Source organism: Pleurodeles waltl, chromosome 6, assembly GCF_031143425.1.
Source record: "Pleurodeles waltl isolate 20211129_DDA chromosome 6, aPleWal1.hap1.20221129, whole genome shotgun sequence".
In the NCBI taxonomy this organism is placed as follows: domain Eukaryota; kingdom Metazoa; phylum Chordata; class Amphibia; order Caudata; family Salamandridae; genus Pleurodeles; species Pleurodeles waltl.
The window spans coordinates 1,686,935,129-1,686,951,664 of NC_090445.1; the positions used below are offsets into that span (position 1 = coordinate 1,686,935,129).

At 46.3% G+C, this 16,536-nt stretch overlaps 1 protein-coding gene across 3 annotated transcripts in view; it reads left to right on the forward strand.

Annotated features, from left to right (window-relative positions):
- Positions 1–12,402, forward strand: part of RABEPK (Rab9 effector protein with kelch motifs) — a 50,653-nt gene extending 38,251 nt beyond the window's left edge. For all 3 annotated transcript variants that reach the window (XM_069241743.1, XM_069241745.1, XM_069241746.1), the window contains one exon: positions 12,055–12,402. In XM_069241743.1, the coding sequence (XP_069097844.1) occupies positions 12,055–12,383 (329 nt within the window). In that variant the 3' untranslated portion in view covers positions 12,384–12,402. The remainder of the gene's footprint in view (positions 1–12,054) is intronic.
- The last annotated feature ends 4,134 nt before the right edge of the window (positions 12,403–16,536 follow it).

The following is a 16,536-nucleotide window of genomic DNA, read 5'->3' on the forward strand; positions in this document are numbered from 1 at the left end:
CATTTAATGGGAGAGTACCTGCACTTCTCAGTACTGCTGCAATACATTTAGTGGAAGAGTACCTGCACTTCTCAGTACTGCTGCAGTACCTTTAATGGGAGAGTGCCTGCACTTCTCAGTACTGCTGCAGTACCTTTAATGGGAGAGTGCCTGCACTTCTCAGTACTTCTGCAGTACATTTAATGGGGTAGTACCTGCACTGCTCTGTACTGCTGCAGTACATTTAATGGGAGAGTACCTGCACTTCTCAGCACTGCTGTAGTACATTTAATGGGAGAGTACCTGCACTTCTCAGTACTGCTGCAGTACATTTAATGGGAGAGTACCTGCACTTCTCAGCACTGCTGCAGTATATTTAATGGGAGAGTAACTGCACTTCTCAGCACTGCTGCAATACATTTGATGGGAGAGTACCTGCACTTCTCAGTGCTGCTGCAGTACATTTAATGGGAGAGTACCTGCACTTCTCAGCACTGCTGCAGTATATTTAATGGGAGAGTGCCTGCACTTCTCAGCACAGCTGAAATACATTTAATGGGAGAGTACCTGCACTTCTCAGTACTGCTGCAGTACATTTAATGGGAGAGTACCTGCACTTCTAAGTACTGCTGCAGTACATTTAATGGGAGAGTACCTGCACTTCTCAGCACTGCTGCAGTACATTTAATGGGGTAGTACCTGCACTTCTCAGTACTGCTGCAGTACATTTAGTGGGAGAGTACCGGTGTTTGTCAGTACTGCTGCAGTACATTTAATGGGAGAGTACTGGTGTTTGTCAGTACTGCTGCAGTACATTTAATGGAAGAGACCCTTCTCCAGTTTCAGCCTCATGTTGTAGGTTAACCTTCCTGTCTGTGTGTAAGAGCCTCTCGGTGGAACATGCCCCGGAGGGGATACATCAGCATCTGTCAGCATTCAGAAGCCCAGGACACAGTTGTACTAAGTTCTACTCAAAGTTTTCTCTCACCCACGAGACTCCTATAAGGTCCTGGAAAAAGCTTTCCAAGGTGCTAAAGGCGCATGTGTTGGCACCACCAATAGCTTTGGCTTTTGTGTACTGAAAGTGTGTTTGCAAGCTTGAGTAATACACAGAAGAGGGAGCCGCAGTGGATGTTTTTCTCACTTTTTGCTACTTGTACTTGGTCCCTCCGAGGTGGCCAGGGCATTACTAGACCAGTCTGGCTAATAATGGCCCAGCTGGCTGCATTAAAGCCACTTATGGCTGACTCCCATCTGGTTAGGACTGTTTCACTGCAGCTGTGCACGTCCCTCCTTACAGGCCTCTCTAGAAGCAGACCTGCTTCTAAAGCTGTATTGTGCAGGATACCTTTAGTGTTGCAGCTCCCCCCTCCGACCCACCATGTAAGCGGCTGATTCTCATCATGTGCAGGGCTGCATGCCGACCATCCCCCCAGCTACTCCAGACATCTGCGCCCGCCTCTTGTTAGCTGCTCTGTTTACAGATGCTGTGCGCTTGTGTGTTAGTAAGGCTTGGTGTTAACCTTTTCACTCTAGAAACCCTAAACTATTGGTGCTGTCAACCAGTGAAGAGAGCCTAGAATATATGGAGCAATGCGGACGCAGAACAGGTGCAGCACAGAGGTCAGCAGTGTAAGCTTCACACAGAACAAGTACAACACGGAGGTCAGCAGTGTAAGCTTCACACAGACACAGAACAGCTACAATACAGAGCTCAGCAGTGTAAGCTTCACACAGACACAGAACAGGTACAATACAGAGATGAGCAGTGTAAGCTTCACACAGAACAAGTACAACACGGAGGTCAGCAGTGTAAGCTTCACACAGACACAGAACAAGTACCACACGGAGGTCAGCAGTGTAAGCTTCACACAGACACAGAACAAGTACAACACGGAGCTCAGCAGTGTAAGCTTCACACAGAGACACAGAACAGGTACAACACAGAGATGAGCAGTGTAAGCTTCACACAGGGACCCAGGACAGGTACAATACAGAGGTCAGCAGTGTAAGCTTCACACAGACACAGAACAAGTACAACACGGAGGTCAGCAGTGTAAGCTTCACACAGACACAGAACAAGTACAACACAGAGCTCAGCAGTGTAAGCTTCACACAGGGACCCAGGACAGGTACAATACAGAGGTCAGCAGTGTAAGCTTCACACAGACACAGAACAGGTACAATACAGAGGTCAGCAGTGTAAGCTTCACACAGACACAGAACAGGTACAACTCGGAGGTCAGCAGTGTAAGCTTCACACAGAGACACAGAACAGGTACAACACAGAGGTCAGCAGCGTAAGCATCACACAAAGGCCCAGAACAGGTACAACACGGAGGTCAGCAGTGTAAGCTTCACACAGACACAGAACAGGTACAACACAGAGATGAGCAGTGTAAGCTTCACACAGAGACACAGAACAGGCACAACACGGAGGTCAGCAGCGTAAGCTTCACAGAGAGACACAGAACAGGTACAACAAAGAGCTCAGCAGTGTAAGCTTCACACAGACACAGAACAGCTACAATACAGAGGTCAGCAGTGTAAGCTTCACACAGACACAGAACAGGTACAACACGGAGGTCAGCAGTGTAAGCTTCACACACAGGGACAGAACAGGTACAACACGGAGCTCAGCAGTGTAAGCTTCACACAGAACAAGTACAACACGGAGGTCAGCAGTGTAAGCTTCACACAGACACAGAACAGCTACAATACAGAGGTCAGCAGTGTAAGCTTCACACAGACACAGAACAGGTACAACACGGAGCTCAGCAGTGTAAGCTTCACACAGACACAGAACAGGTACAATACAGAGATGAGCAGTGTAAGCTTCACACAGAACAAGTACAACACAGAGCTCAGCAGTGTAAGCTTCACACAGACACAGAACAGGTACAACACAGAGATGAGCAGTGTAAGCTTCACACAGACACAGAACAGGTACAACACAGAGCTCAGCAGTGTAAGCTTCACACAGACACAGAACAAGTACAACACAGAGGTCAGCAGTGTAAGCTTCACACAGACACAGAACAGGTACAACACAGAGGTCAGCAGTGTAAGCTTGACACAGAACAGGTACAACACAGAGGTCAGCAGTGTAAGCTTCACACAGACACAGAACAGGTACAACACAGAGGTCAGCAGTGTAAGCTTCACACAGACACAGAACAGCTACAATACAGAGGTCAGCAGTGTAAGCTTCACACAGACACAGAACAAGTACAACACAGAGCTCAGCAGTGTAAGCTTCACACAGACACAGAACAGGTACAACACAGAGCTCAGCAGTGTAAGCTTCACACAGGGACCCAGGACAGGTACAATACAGAGGTCAGCAGTGTAAGCTCCACACAGGCACAGAAAAGGTACAACACAGAGGTCAGCAGTGTAAGCTTCACACAGACACAGAACAGGTACAATACAGAGATGAGCAGTGTAAGCTTCACACAGACACAGAACAGGTACAACACGGAGCTCAGCAGTGTAAGCTTCACACAGACACAGAACAGGTACAACACAGAGGTCAGCAGTGTAAGCTTCACACACAGACACAGAACAGGTACAACACAGAGCTCAGCAGTGTAAGCTTCACACAGACACAGAACAGGTACAACTCGGAGGTCAGCAGTGTAAGCTTCACACAGACACAGAACAAGTACAACACGGAGGTCAGCAGTGTAAGCTTCACACAGACACAGAACAAGTACAACACGGAGCTCAGCAGTGTAAGCTTCACACAGAGACACAGAACAGGTACAACACAGAGATGAGCAGTGTAAGCTTCACACAGGGACCCAGGACAGGTACAATACAGAGGTCAGCAGTGTAAGCTTCACACAGACACAGAACAAGTACAACACGGAGGTCAGCAGTGTAAGCTTCACACAGACACAGAACAAGTACAACACAGAGCTCAGCAGTGTAAGCTTCACACAGGGACCCAGGACAGGTACAATACAGAGGTCAGCAGTGTAAGCTTCACACAGACACAGAACAGGTACAATACAGAGGTCAGCAGTGTAAGCTTCACACAGACACAGAACAGGTACAACTCGGAGGTCAGCAGTGTAAGCTTCACACAGAGACACAGAACAGGTACAACACAGAGGTCAGCAGCGTAAGCATCACACAAAGGCCCAGAACAGGTACAACACGGAGGTCAGCAGTGTAAGCTTCACACAGACACAGAACAGGTACAACACAGAGATGAGCAGTGTAAGCTTCACACAGAGACACAGAACAGGCACAACACGGAGGTCAGCAGCGTAAGCTTCACAGAGAGACACAGAACAGGTACAACAAAGAGCTCAGCAGTGTAAGCTTCACACAGACACAGAACAGGTACAACACGGAGGTCAGCAGTGTAAGCTTCACACACAGGGACAGAACAGGTACAACACGGAGCTCAGCAGTGTAAGCTTCACACAGAACAAGTACAACACGGAGGTCAGCAGTGTAAGCTTCACACAGACACAGAACAGCTACAATACAGAGGTCAGCAGTGTAAGCTTCACACAGACACAGAACAGGTACAACACGGAGCTCAGCAGTGTAAGCTTCACACAGACACAGAACAGGTACAATACAGAGATGAGCAGTGTAAGCTTCACACAGAACAAGTACAACACAGAGCTCAGCAGTGTAAGCTTCACACAGACACAGAACAGGTACAACACAGAGATGAGCAGTGTAAGCTTCACACAGACACAGAACAGGTACAACACAGAGCTCAGCAGTGTAAGCTTCACACAGACACAGAACAAGTACAACACAGAGGTCAGCAGTGTAAGCTTCACACAGACACAGAACAGGTACAACACAGAGGTCAGCAGTGTAAGCTTCACACAGACACAGAACAGGTACAACACAGAGGTCAGCAGTGTAAGCTTCACACAGACACAGAACAGGTACAACACAGAGGTCAGCATTGTAAGCTTCACACAGACACAGAACAGCTACAATACAGAGGTCAGCAGTGTAAGCTTCACACAGACACAGAACAAGTACAACACAGAGCTCAGCAGTGTAAGCTTCACACAGACACAGAACAGGTACAACACAGAGCTCAGCAGTGTAAGCTTCACACAGGGACCCAGGACAGGTACAATACAGAGGTCAGCAGTGTAAGCTCCACACAGGCACAGAAAAGGTACAACACAGAGGTCAGCAGTGTAAGCTTCACACAGACACAGAACAGGTACAATACAGAGATGAGCAGTGTAAGCTTCACACAGACACAGAACAGGTACAACACGGAGCTCAGCAGTGTAAGCTTCACACAGACACAGAACAGGTACAACACAGAGGTCAGCAGTGTAAGCTTCACACAGAACAAGTACAACACGGAGGTCAGCAGTGTAAGCTTCACACAGAACAAGTACAACACGGAGGTCAGCAGTGTAAGCTTCACACAGACACAGAACAGGTACAACACAGAGGTCAGCAGTGTAAGCTTCACACAGACACAGAACAGGTACAATACAGAGGTCAGCAGTGTAAGCTTCACACAGACACAGAACAGGTACAACACGGAGCTCAGCAGTGTAAGCTTCGCACAGACACAGAACAGGTACAACACAGAGATGAGCAGTGTAAGCTTCACACAGAGACACAGAACAGGTACAACACAGAGATGAGCAGTGTAAGCTTCACACAGAGACAGAACAGGTACAACACGGAGCTCAGCAGTGTAAGCTTCACACAGACACAGGGCGGGTACAACACAGAGCTCAGCAGTGTAAGCTTCACACACAGACACAGAACAGTTACACCACGGAGGTCAGCAGTGTAAGCTTCACACACAGACACAGAACAGTTACACCACGGAGGTCAGCAGTGTAAGCTTCACACAGAACATGTACAACACGGAGCTCAGCAGTGTAAGCTTCACACAGACACAGAACAGGTACAACACAGAGGTGAGCAGTGTAAGCTTCACACAGACACAGAGCAGGTACAACACAGAGCTCAGCAGTGTAAGCTTCACACAGACACAGAACAGGTACAACACAGAGGTCAGCAGTGTAAGCTTCACACAGAGACACAGAACAGGTACAATACAGAGGTCAGCAGTGTAAGCTTCACACAGACACAGAACAGGTACAACACGGAGCTCAGCAGTGTAAGCTTCACACAGGGACCCAGGACAGGTACAATACAGAGGTCAGCAGTGTAAGCTTCACACAGACACAGAACAGGTACAACACGGAGCTCAGCAGTGTAAGCTTCACACAGAGACACAGAACAGGTAAAACACGGAGATGAGCAGTGTAAGCTTCGCACAGAGACACAGGGCGGGTAAAACACAGAGCTTAGCAGTGTAAGCTTCACACAGACACAGGGCGGGTACAACGCAGAGGTCAGCAGTGTAAGCTTCACACAGAACAAGTACAACACGGAGGTCAGCAGTGTAAGCTTCACACAGACACAGAACAGGTACAATACAGAGGTCAGCAGTGTAAGCTTCACACAGACACAGAACAGGTACAACACGGAGCTCAGCAGTGTAAGCTTCACACAGACACAGAACAGGTACAACACGGAGCTCAGCAGTGTAAGCTTCACACAGAGACACAGAACAGGCACAACACGGAGGTCAGCAGTGTAAGCTTCACACACAGACACAGAACAGGTACAATACAGAGGTCAGCAGTGTAAGCTTCACACACAGACACAGAACAGGTACAATACAGAGGTCAGCAGTGTAAGCTTCACACAGACACAGAACAGGTACAACACGGAGCTCAGCAGTGTAAGCTTCACACAGAGACACAGAACAGGTACAATACAGAGATGAGCAGTGTAAGCTTCACACAGAGACAGAACAGGTACAACACAGAGCTCAGCAGTGTAAGCTTCACACAGACACAGAACAGGTACAATACAGAGGTCAGCAGTGTAAGCTTCACACAGACACAGAACAGGTACAACACGGAGCTCAGCAGTGTAAGCTTCACACAGAGACACAGAACAGGTACAACACAGAGATGAGCAGTGTAAGCTTCACACAGAGACAGAACAGGTACAACACAGAGCTCAGCAGTGTAAGCTTCACACAGAGACACAGAACAGGTACAACACAGAGCTCAGCAGTGTAAGCTTCACACAGACACAGGGCAGGTACAACGCAGAGGTCAGCAGCGTAAGCTTCACACACAGACACAGAACAGGTACAACACAGAGCTCAGCAGTGTAAGCTTCACACAGACACAGAACAGGTACCACACGGAGATGAGCAGTGTAAGCTTCACACAGACACAGAACAGGTACAACACAGACGTCACCAGTGTAAGCTCCACACACAGACACAGAACAGGTACAACCGAGAGGTCAGCAGTGTAAACTTCACACAGAGACACAGGGCGGGTACAACAAAGAGGTCAGCAGTGTAAGCTCAACACAGAGACACAGAACAGGTACAACACAGAGATGAGCAGTGTAAGCTTCACACAGACACAGGGCGGGTACAACACAGAGGTCAGCAGTGTAAGCTTCACACAGAGACACAGAACAGGTACAACACAGAGATGAGCAGTGTAAGCTTCACACAGAGACACAGAACAGCTACAACACGGAGCTCAGCAGTGTAAGCTTCACACAGACACAGGGCGGGTACAACACAGAGCTCAGCAGTGTAAGCTTCACACACAGACACAGAACAGTTACACCACGGAGGTCAGCAGTGTAAGCTTCACACACAGACACAGAACAGGTACAACACAGAGGTGAGCAGTGTAAGCTTCACACAGAGACACAGAACAGGTACAACACAGAGGTGAGCAGTGTAAGCTTCACACAGACAAAGAACAGGTACAACACGGAGCTCAGCAGTGTAAGCTTCACACAGAGACACAGAACAGGCACAACACAGAGGTCAGCAGTGTAAGCTTCACACAGAGACACAGAACAGGTACAACACGGAGGTCAGCAGTGTAAGCTTCACACAGACACAGGGCGGGTACAACACAGAGCTCAGCAGTGTAAGCTTCACACAGACACAGAACAGGCACAACACAGAGGTCAGCAGTGTAAGCTTCACACAGAGACACAGAAAAGGTACAACACAGAGGTCAGCAGTGTAAGCTTCACACACAGACACAGAACAGGTACAACACAGAGCTCAGCAGTGTAAGCCCCACACAGAGACACAGAACAGGTACAACACAGAGGTCAGCAGTGTAAGCTTCACACAGAGACACAGAACAGGTACAACACAGAGCTCAGCAGTGTAAGCTTCACACACAGACCCAGAACAGTTACACCACGGAGGTCAGCAGTGTAAGCTTCACACACAGACACAGGACAGGTACAACACAGAGCTCAGCAGTGTAAGCTTCACACAGAGACACAGAAAAGGTACAACACGGAGATCAGCAGTGTAAGCTTCACACAGAGACACAGAACAGGTACAACACAGAGGTCAGCAGCGTAAGCATCACACAAAGGCCCAGAACAGGTACAACAAAGAGCTCAGCAGTGTAAGCTTCACACAGACACAGAACAGGTACAACACAGAGGTCAGCAGTGTAAGCTTCACACAGAGACACAGGGCGGGTACAACACAGAGGTCAGCAGTGTAAGCTTCACACACAGACACAGAACAGTTACAACACGGAGGTCAGCTGTGTAAGCTTCACACAGACACAGAACAGGTACAACAAAGAGCTCAGCAGTGTAAGCTTCAGACACACAGACACAGAACAGTTACAACACAGAGGTCAGCAGTGTAAGCTTCACACACAGACACAGACACAGAACAGGTACAACACGGAGCTCAGCAGTGTAAGCTTCACACACAGACACAGAACAGTTACAACACAGAGGTCAGCAGTGTAAGCTTCACACAGAGACACAGAACAGGTACAACACAGAGATGAGCAGTGTAAGCTTCACACAGAACAGGTACAACACAGAGGTCAGCAGTTTAAGCTCCACACAGACACAGAACAGGTACAACACGGAGGTCAGCAGTGTAAGCTTCACACAGACACAGGGCGGGTACAACGCAGAGGTCAGCAGCGTAAGCTTCACACAGACACAGAACAGGTACAACACAGAGGTCAGCAGTGTAAGCTCCACACACAGACACAGAATAGGTAAAACACAGAGCTCAGCAGTGTAAGCTTCACACAGACACAGAACAGGTACAATACAGAGGTCAGCAGTGTAAGCTTCACACACAGACACAGAACAGGTACAACACAGAGCTCAGCAGTGTAAGCTTCACACAGACACAGAACAGTTACAACTCGGAGGTCAGCAGTGTAAGCTTCACACAGACACAGAACAGGTACAACACAGAGGTCAGCAGTGTAAGCTTCACACAGAGACACAGAACAGGTACAACACGGAGGTCAGCAGTGTAAGCTTCACACAGAGACACAGAACAGATACAACACAGAGGTCAGCAGTGTAAGCTTCACAGAGAGACACAGAACAGGTACAACACAGAGCTCAGCAGTGTAAGCTTCACCCACAGACACAGAACAGGTACAACACGGAGATGAGCAGTGTAAGCTTCACACAGACACAGAACAGGTACGACACGGAGGTCAGCAGTGTAAGCTTCACACAGAGAGATACAGAACAGGTACAACACGGAGATGAGCAGTGTAAGCTTCACACACCGACACAGAACAGGTACGACACGGAGGTCAGCAGTGTAAGCTTCACACAGAGACACAGAACAGTTACAACACGGAGGTCAGCAGTGTAAGCTTCACACAGAGACACAGAACAGTTACACCACAGAGGTCAGCAGCGTAAGCTTCACACAGACACAGAACAGGTACAACACAGAGCTCAGCAGTGTAAGCTTCACACAGAGACACAGAAAAGGTACAACACGGAGGTCAGCAGTGTAAGCTTCACATAGAGACACAGAACAGGTACAACACGGAGCTCAGCAGTGTAAGCTTCACACAGACACAGAACAGGTACAACACAGACCCCAGCAGTGTAAGCTTCACACAGAACAGGTACAACACAGAGCTCAGCAGTGTAAGCTTCACACAGAGACACAGAACAAGTACAACACAGAGGTCAGCAGTGTAAGCTTCACACACAGACACAGAACAGGTAAAACACAGAGGTCAGCAGTGTAAGCTTCACACAGACACAGAACAGGTACAACACAGAGCTCAGCAGTGTAAGCTTCACACAGGGACCCAGGACAGTTAAAACACAGAGGTCAGCAGTGTAAGCTTCACACAGACACAGAACAGGTACAATACAGAGGTCAGCAGTGTAAGCTTCACACAGACACAGAACAGGTAAAACACAGAGGTCAGCAGTGTAAGCTTCACACAGACACAGAACAGGTACAATACAGAGGTCAGCAGTGTAAGCTTCACACACAGACACAGGGCGGGTACAACACAGAGGTCAGCAGTGTAAGCTTCACACAGAGACACAGAACAGGTACAACACAGAGCTCAGCAGTGTAAGCTTCACACAGGGACCCAGGACAGGTACAATACAGAGGTCAGCAGTGTAAGCTTCACACAGACACAGAACAGGTACAACACAGAGGTCAGCAGTGTAAGCTTCACACAGAGACACAGAACAGGTACAACACAGAGGTCAGCAGTGTAAGCTTCACACAGAGACACAGAACAGGTACAACACAGAGGTCAGCAGTGTAAGCTTCACACAGAGACACAGAACAGGTACAACACAGAGGTCAGCAGTGTAAGCTTCACACACAGACACAGGGCGGGTACAGCACAGAGGTCAGCAGTGTAAGCTTCACACACAGGGACAGAACAGGTACAACACAGAGCTCAGCAGTGTAAGCTTCACACAGACACAGAACAGGTAAAACACAGAGGTCAGCAGTGTAAGCTTCACAAACAGACAGAACGCACTTAGTAGCACCTGGGGGCAGTGCAGAGCTGAGGTGGTCTCTGTAAGAGTAGGAGGGGCCATCTTGTCTGGCACTGCAGAGGGTGGCCATAGCCCAGAGCACACAGGAGGTACTGAAGCAGCACATTAAAGGGGCAGGACACAGGCATTGAGTATTGCCGCTTAGGGAGTTGAGGCTGTGGCAGGAGATATAAAGTTGGTACAGGAAGTGAGGCACTTATGAGGTAGTAAAGGGCCACGTATTTTTCTTCTGTGATTCACCACAGAAACTTCTGCACTCAGAATTTTCTGACTCCACCTTCAAAATGAAACTGTCCACTAGTACTGATCCCATTCACATGGGTCATTGGGGTCTTCTTCGGGGTCAGTGGTGGTCACTGAGCTTCAGGCAGTGGGTGTCGCCCGTTAAAGATGCAGCATATCGATTATGTCAATGGAGAGCAGGGCTGAATGGACTCAGCAGGGGAGCAGGTGGAATTCAGTGGACCGAATTTGAGAGGGAGGCAGCGAAACACTGGTAAGTGGTGCAAACCACCAAGAGGGGCAGAGATGCCAATGGAGGATACGAGAAGTGGTGCATCCTATACCAGCATTGCAATGTGCATCTGCATAAAACAAATCACTGTGCTATGATGCTGCATCGCAACGCTGCTAAGGGCAGGACCATCTTGCAGGATGAGCACTGGATTTGGAAGGGGAGATGTGCAAACGCAGAATGCCTAGGACCCTCTTTCTCGCACATAACTACATTATTTCTCCAATCTGCCATGGCGGAGCTATCCAAAGGCAAAATACAAAAATCGAGACATAAACTGAATTAATGTGTGAGCCCCAAAGGGGTTTCTGCAACATGGCAGCCTCTGGTTCAAATGCCTTGAAGAAACTGTGTGCCCGTAGCGGAGTCAACTCACCCAAAGCAAAGAGCACCAGCAGTTTAATAATCCCCTAGTGGTGTTGGTTATGCAGGTGATCGTGGACTTAGAGTAGGGAGGTGGTACTAGTCAGTTTAAGGTTCCACTTTATTTACTGCTGATCCTTCACAATCTTCACTGCCAAGCTTCCAGAACAACACCGTTTACAGGGCATCAAAGAGGTTATGTGGAACGCAAACAGTTATGAAATCTTAGATTTATGGATCCTTTTAATTGTTTCAGTTTAATCGATCACTAATAAATGCATTTTTTTAATTTTCCCCAATTGCAGAAGATCAGTCATGGACACTTTTAAAGTTTGACTCCCCATTGCCGCGAAGTAGGTTGGACCACTCAATGTGCATCGTTCCGTGGAGAGTGCGTACAGATCCCACAGTGTCGCGCACAGGATCTACGCATACAACAGGGGACCAATATGAAGATGAAGGTGAAGGTGAGGGTTGCAAAACAACATGCGTGAAAGACAGCGGTGATCACCAAAGAGAAGAAGGCTACGGCTACAAGGAAGCAAGATTTGTAAAGCTGTGCATCATATTCGGTGGCATGGACACTCATGGAGAACTTTTTAGTGATTGTTGTGTTACCATGCTGGAGCAATAAATTTCAGTAAATAAATTGAATTTTGTTTCATAAAATAATAATATATTGAAAGAATGGTTGATCTTGAAGTTTTAAAATTTAAAATGTTTTTAATATACCGAATGCCTTACTTCTGCTAGTTACATTAGGTTTTTTGTAAACTCTGGTTTTAAAATGTATTTATTGTTGGGGCTGTGGAGAGTATAAACCAGGCCCCAGATGCTTTCAGACCATTGTACAAGACTCACAGAATAAAAAATACCTATGCTCTCCTTTAGAGACAGGAGATACATCCAAAGGTGAATCTGGCATAGAAATAGTTACTGCAATTAGGAGGTGTCAGATTTCTCGTAAATGTAGAGTGCAAGAGAAACGAATGTGGTAAACCAAGAGAACAATGGCTGCAAATACCACTTTCAGTTTGTCTCCAAGTTATTGGGGTCACACTTGGTAGATTCTTTGTGTCCCAAATATACATGATGACCTTTTCAGAGAAGACGAAAACTGACATATGCCTCCTACTCCCTTCCTAGTGAGTTACGCTCTGATACCTGTCAGTGGTAGGAGTCAGACAAAACCTGTCAGAGAATCTCTTATCTGCAGGGGGTATATAGAGCCCCAGCCTGTACCCCAGAATCAGAACAAAAATTGCTGTTTGTTTATTGATTATTATTCGTCTACAAATCATGAGCATTAGAGTTGTTGAAATAGCCACCCATTGATTTTTTATATATATATATATATATATATATATGGAAAATGTCACTTACCCAGTGTACATCTGTTCATGGCATGTTGCGCTGCAGATTCACATGCTATGCATTATCCTGCCATCTAGTGTTGGGCTCGGAGTGTTACAAGTTGTTTTGCTTCGAAGAAGTCTTTTCGAGTTACGGGACCGAGTGGCTCCTCCCTTTCGGCTCCATTGCGCATGGGCGTCGACTCCATCTTAGATTGTTTTCCCTGCAAAGGGTGAGGTAGGAGTTGGTAAAGTAAGAATACTAGAGGTGCCCATGCAATGGAGTAGGAATGTATGTACATATTGTGTATCAAAGGAATGTTTATTTACATATTTACAATTTACATGCAACTAAAACGGCTACAGGCTCACGGGGAGGTGGAAGGGCGCATGTGAATCTGCAGCGCAACATGCCACGAACAGATGTACACTGGGTAAGTGACATTTTCCGTTCGATGGCATGTGTAGCTGCAGATACACATGCTGTGCATAGACTACAAAGCAGTAATCTCCCCAAAAGCGGTGGTCAGCCTGTAGGAGTTGAAGTTGTCTGAAATAATGTTCTCATTACAGCCTGTCCTACTGTGGCTTGTTGTGTTGCTAACACATCTACACAGTAATGCTTAGTGAATGTATGGGGCGTAGACTAGGTGGCTGCCTTACAAATCTCTGTCATTGGTATATTTCCAAGAAAAGCCATTGTGGCGCCTTTTTTCCTAGTGGAATGTGCCCTTGGAGTAATGGGTAATTCTCTCTTAGCTTTAAGGTAACAGGTCTGAATACATTTGACTATCCATCTGGCAATGCCTCGTTTGGATATAGGGTTACCTGCGTGAGGTTTTTGGAAAGCTACGAATAATTGTTTTGTTTTCCGAAATTGTTTTGTTCTGTCAATGTAATACATTAGCGCTCTTTTAATGTCTAATGTATGCAGTGCCCTTTCTGCTATTGATTCTGGTTGTGGAAAGAAGACTGGGAGTTCCACAGTTTGGTTTAGTTGAAACGGTGATATGACTTTTGGTAAACATTTTGGATTTGTACGGAGAACCACTTTATGTTTATGTATCTGTATAAAGGGTTCTTGGATAGTAAATGCCTGTATTTCGCTAACTCTTCGTAGAGAAGTGATGGCTATTAGAAAGGTTACTTTCCAAGTCAAGAATTGGATTTGACAAGAATGCATGGGTTCAAATGGTGGACCCATGAGTCGTGTTAGTACAATATTAAGATTCCAAGAAGGTACTGGAGGTGTTCTTGGGGGTATGATTCTTTTTAGTCCCTCCATAAAGGCTTTGATAACTGTGATTCTAAAAAGCGATTTTGTATGTGTAATCTGCAAATAAGCAGATATCGCAGTGAGATGGATTTTAATGGAAGAAAAAGCAAGATTTGCTTTTTGTAAGTGTAGTAAATAACTTACAATGTTTTGTATGGAGACGTTTAGCGGAGTAATTTGATTAGCCTGGCAGTAGAAAACAAACCTTTTCCATTTATTAGAATAAAAATGCCTTGTTGTGGGTTTTCTTGCTTGTTTAATGACCTCCATACACTCTTTTGAGAGGTTTAGATATCCGAATTCTAAGATTTCAGGAGCCAGATTGCTAGGTTGAGCGATGCTGGATTCGGGTGTCTGATCTGTTGTTTGTGTTGCGTTAACAGATCTGGTCTGTTTGGTAGTTTGATGTGTGGTACTACCAAGAAGTCCAACAGTGTGGTGTACCACGGTTGGCGAGCCCAGGTTGGTGCTATGAGTATTAGTTTGAGTTTGTTTTGACTCATTTTGTTGACCAGAAAAGGAATGAGTGGGAGAGGGGGAAAAGCGTAAGCAAATATCTCTGACCAGCTGATCCATAGAGCATTGCCCTTGGACTGAGGGTGTGGGTATCTGGACGCGAAGTTTTGGCATTTTGCATTTTCTTTTGTTACAAACAGATCTATGTTTGGTGTCCCCCAGTGGTAGAAGTGATCTTTTAGAATTTGGGGATGTATTTCTCATTCGTGAGACTGTTGGTTATCTCGACTGAGATTGTCGGCTAGCTGATTGTGAATGCCTGGTATATATTGTGCTATCAGGCGAATGTTGTTGTGAATTGCCAAGTGCCAAATTTCTTGCGCTAGGATACACAGTTGTGACAAGTGCGTCCCCCCTTGTTTCTTTAAATAATACATTGTTGTCATATTGTCTGTCTTGACAAGGATATGTTAGTGGGCTATAAGGGGCTGAAAGGCTTTTAGTGCTAGAAAGACTGCTAGCAGTTCTAAATGATTTATGTGAAGTTGTTTTTGCTGATTGTCCCATTGACCTTGTATGCTGTGATTGTTGAGGTGTGCTCCCCACCCAATCATGGAGGCATCTGTTGTGATAATGGCGTGAGGTACTGGGTCTTGAAAAGGCCGCCCTTCGTTTAAATTTACAGGGTTCCACCATTGAAGCGAAGAGTGTTTGGTGGTCTATCAACACTAGATCTTGGAGTTGACCCTGTGCCTGCGTCCATTGTTTTGCTAGGCACTGTTGTAAGGGCCGCATGTGTAGTCTTGCATTTGGGAAAATAGCTATGCATGAGGACATCATGCCTAGTAGTTTCATTACAAACCTGACCGTGTATTGTTGGTTTGATTGCATGCTTGATTTTATATTTTGAAACGACTGGACTCTTTTGTGGACTTGGAGTGGCAATTGCTCTTTGCGTGTTGAGTGTTGCTCCCAAGTATTGTTGTATTTGGGATGGTTGTAAATGTGAGTTTTGTTAATTTATAGAAAACCCTAGTTTGTGCAGAGTATCTATTACATATTGCGTGTGATTTTGACATTGTTGTTGATTGTTGACTTTTATTAGCCAATCGTCTAGATACGGGAATACGTGCATGTGATTTCTCCTTATATGAGCTGCTACTACGGCTAGGCATTTTGTTAATACTCTGGGGGCAGTTGTTATTCCGAATGGCAACACTTTGAATTGGTAATGTTTGCCTTGTATTACAAACCTGAGGTATTTCCTGTGAGATGGATGGATGGGTATGTGAAAATACGCATCCTTTAGATCCAGTGTTGTCATGTATTCCCCTTGTTTTAGTAAAGGGACTACATCATGTAGTGTTACCATGTGGAAATGATCTGATTTGATGAAGAGATTCAGTGTTCTGAGATCTAAAATAGGCCTTAACGTTTTGTCTTTCTTTGGGATGAGGAAATACAGGGAGTAAACCCCTGTTCCTTTTTGGTGATAAGGTACCAGTTCTTTGGCTTCTTTTGCTAGTAGTGCTTGGACTTCAATTTGTAATATGTCTAAGTGTTGTATTGACATTCTGTGCGTTCTTGGGGGAACATCTGGAGGGAATCTTGTGAACTCTATGCAGTAACCATGTTGGATCATTGATAGAACCCACGTGTCTGTGGTAAGGTGTGTCCAATTGTGGTGGTATTTCGTTAATCTC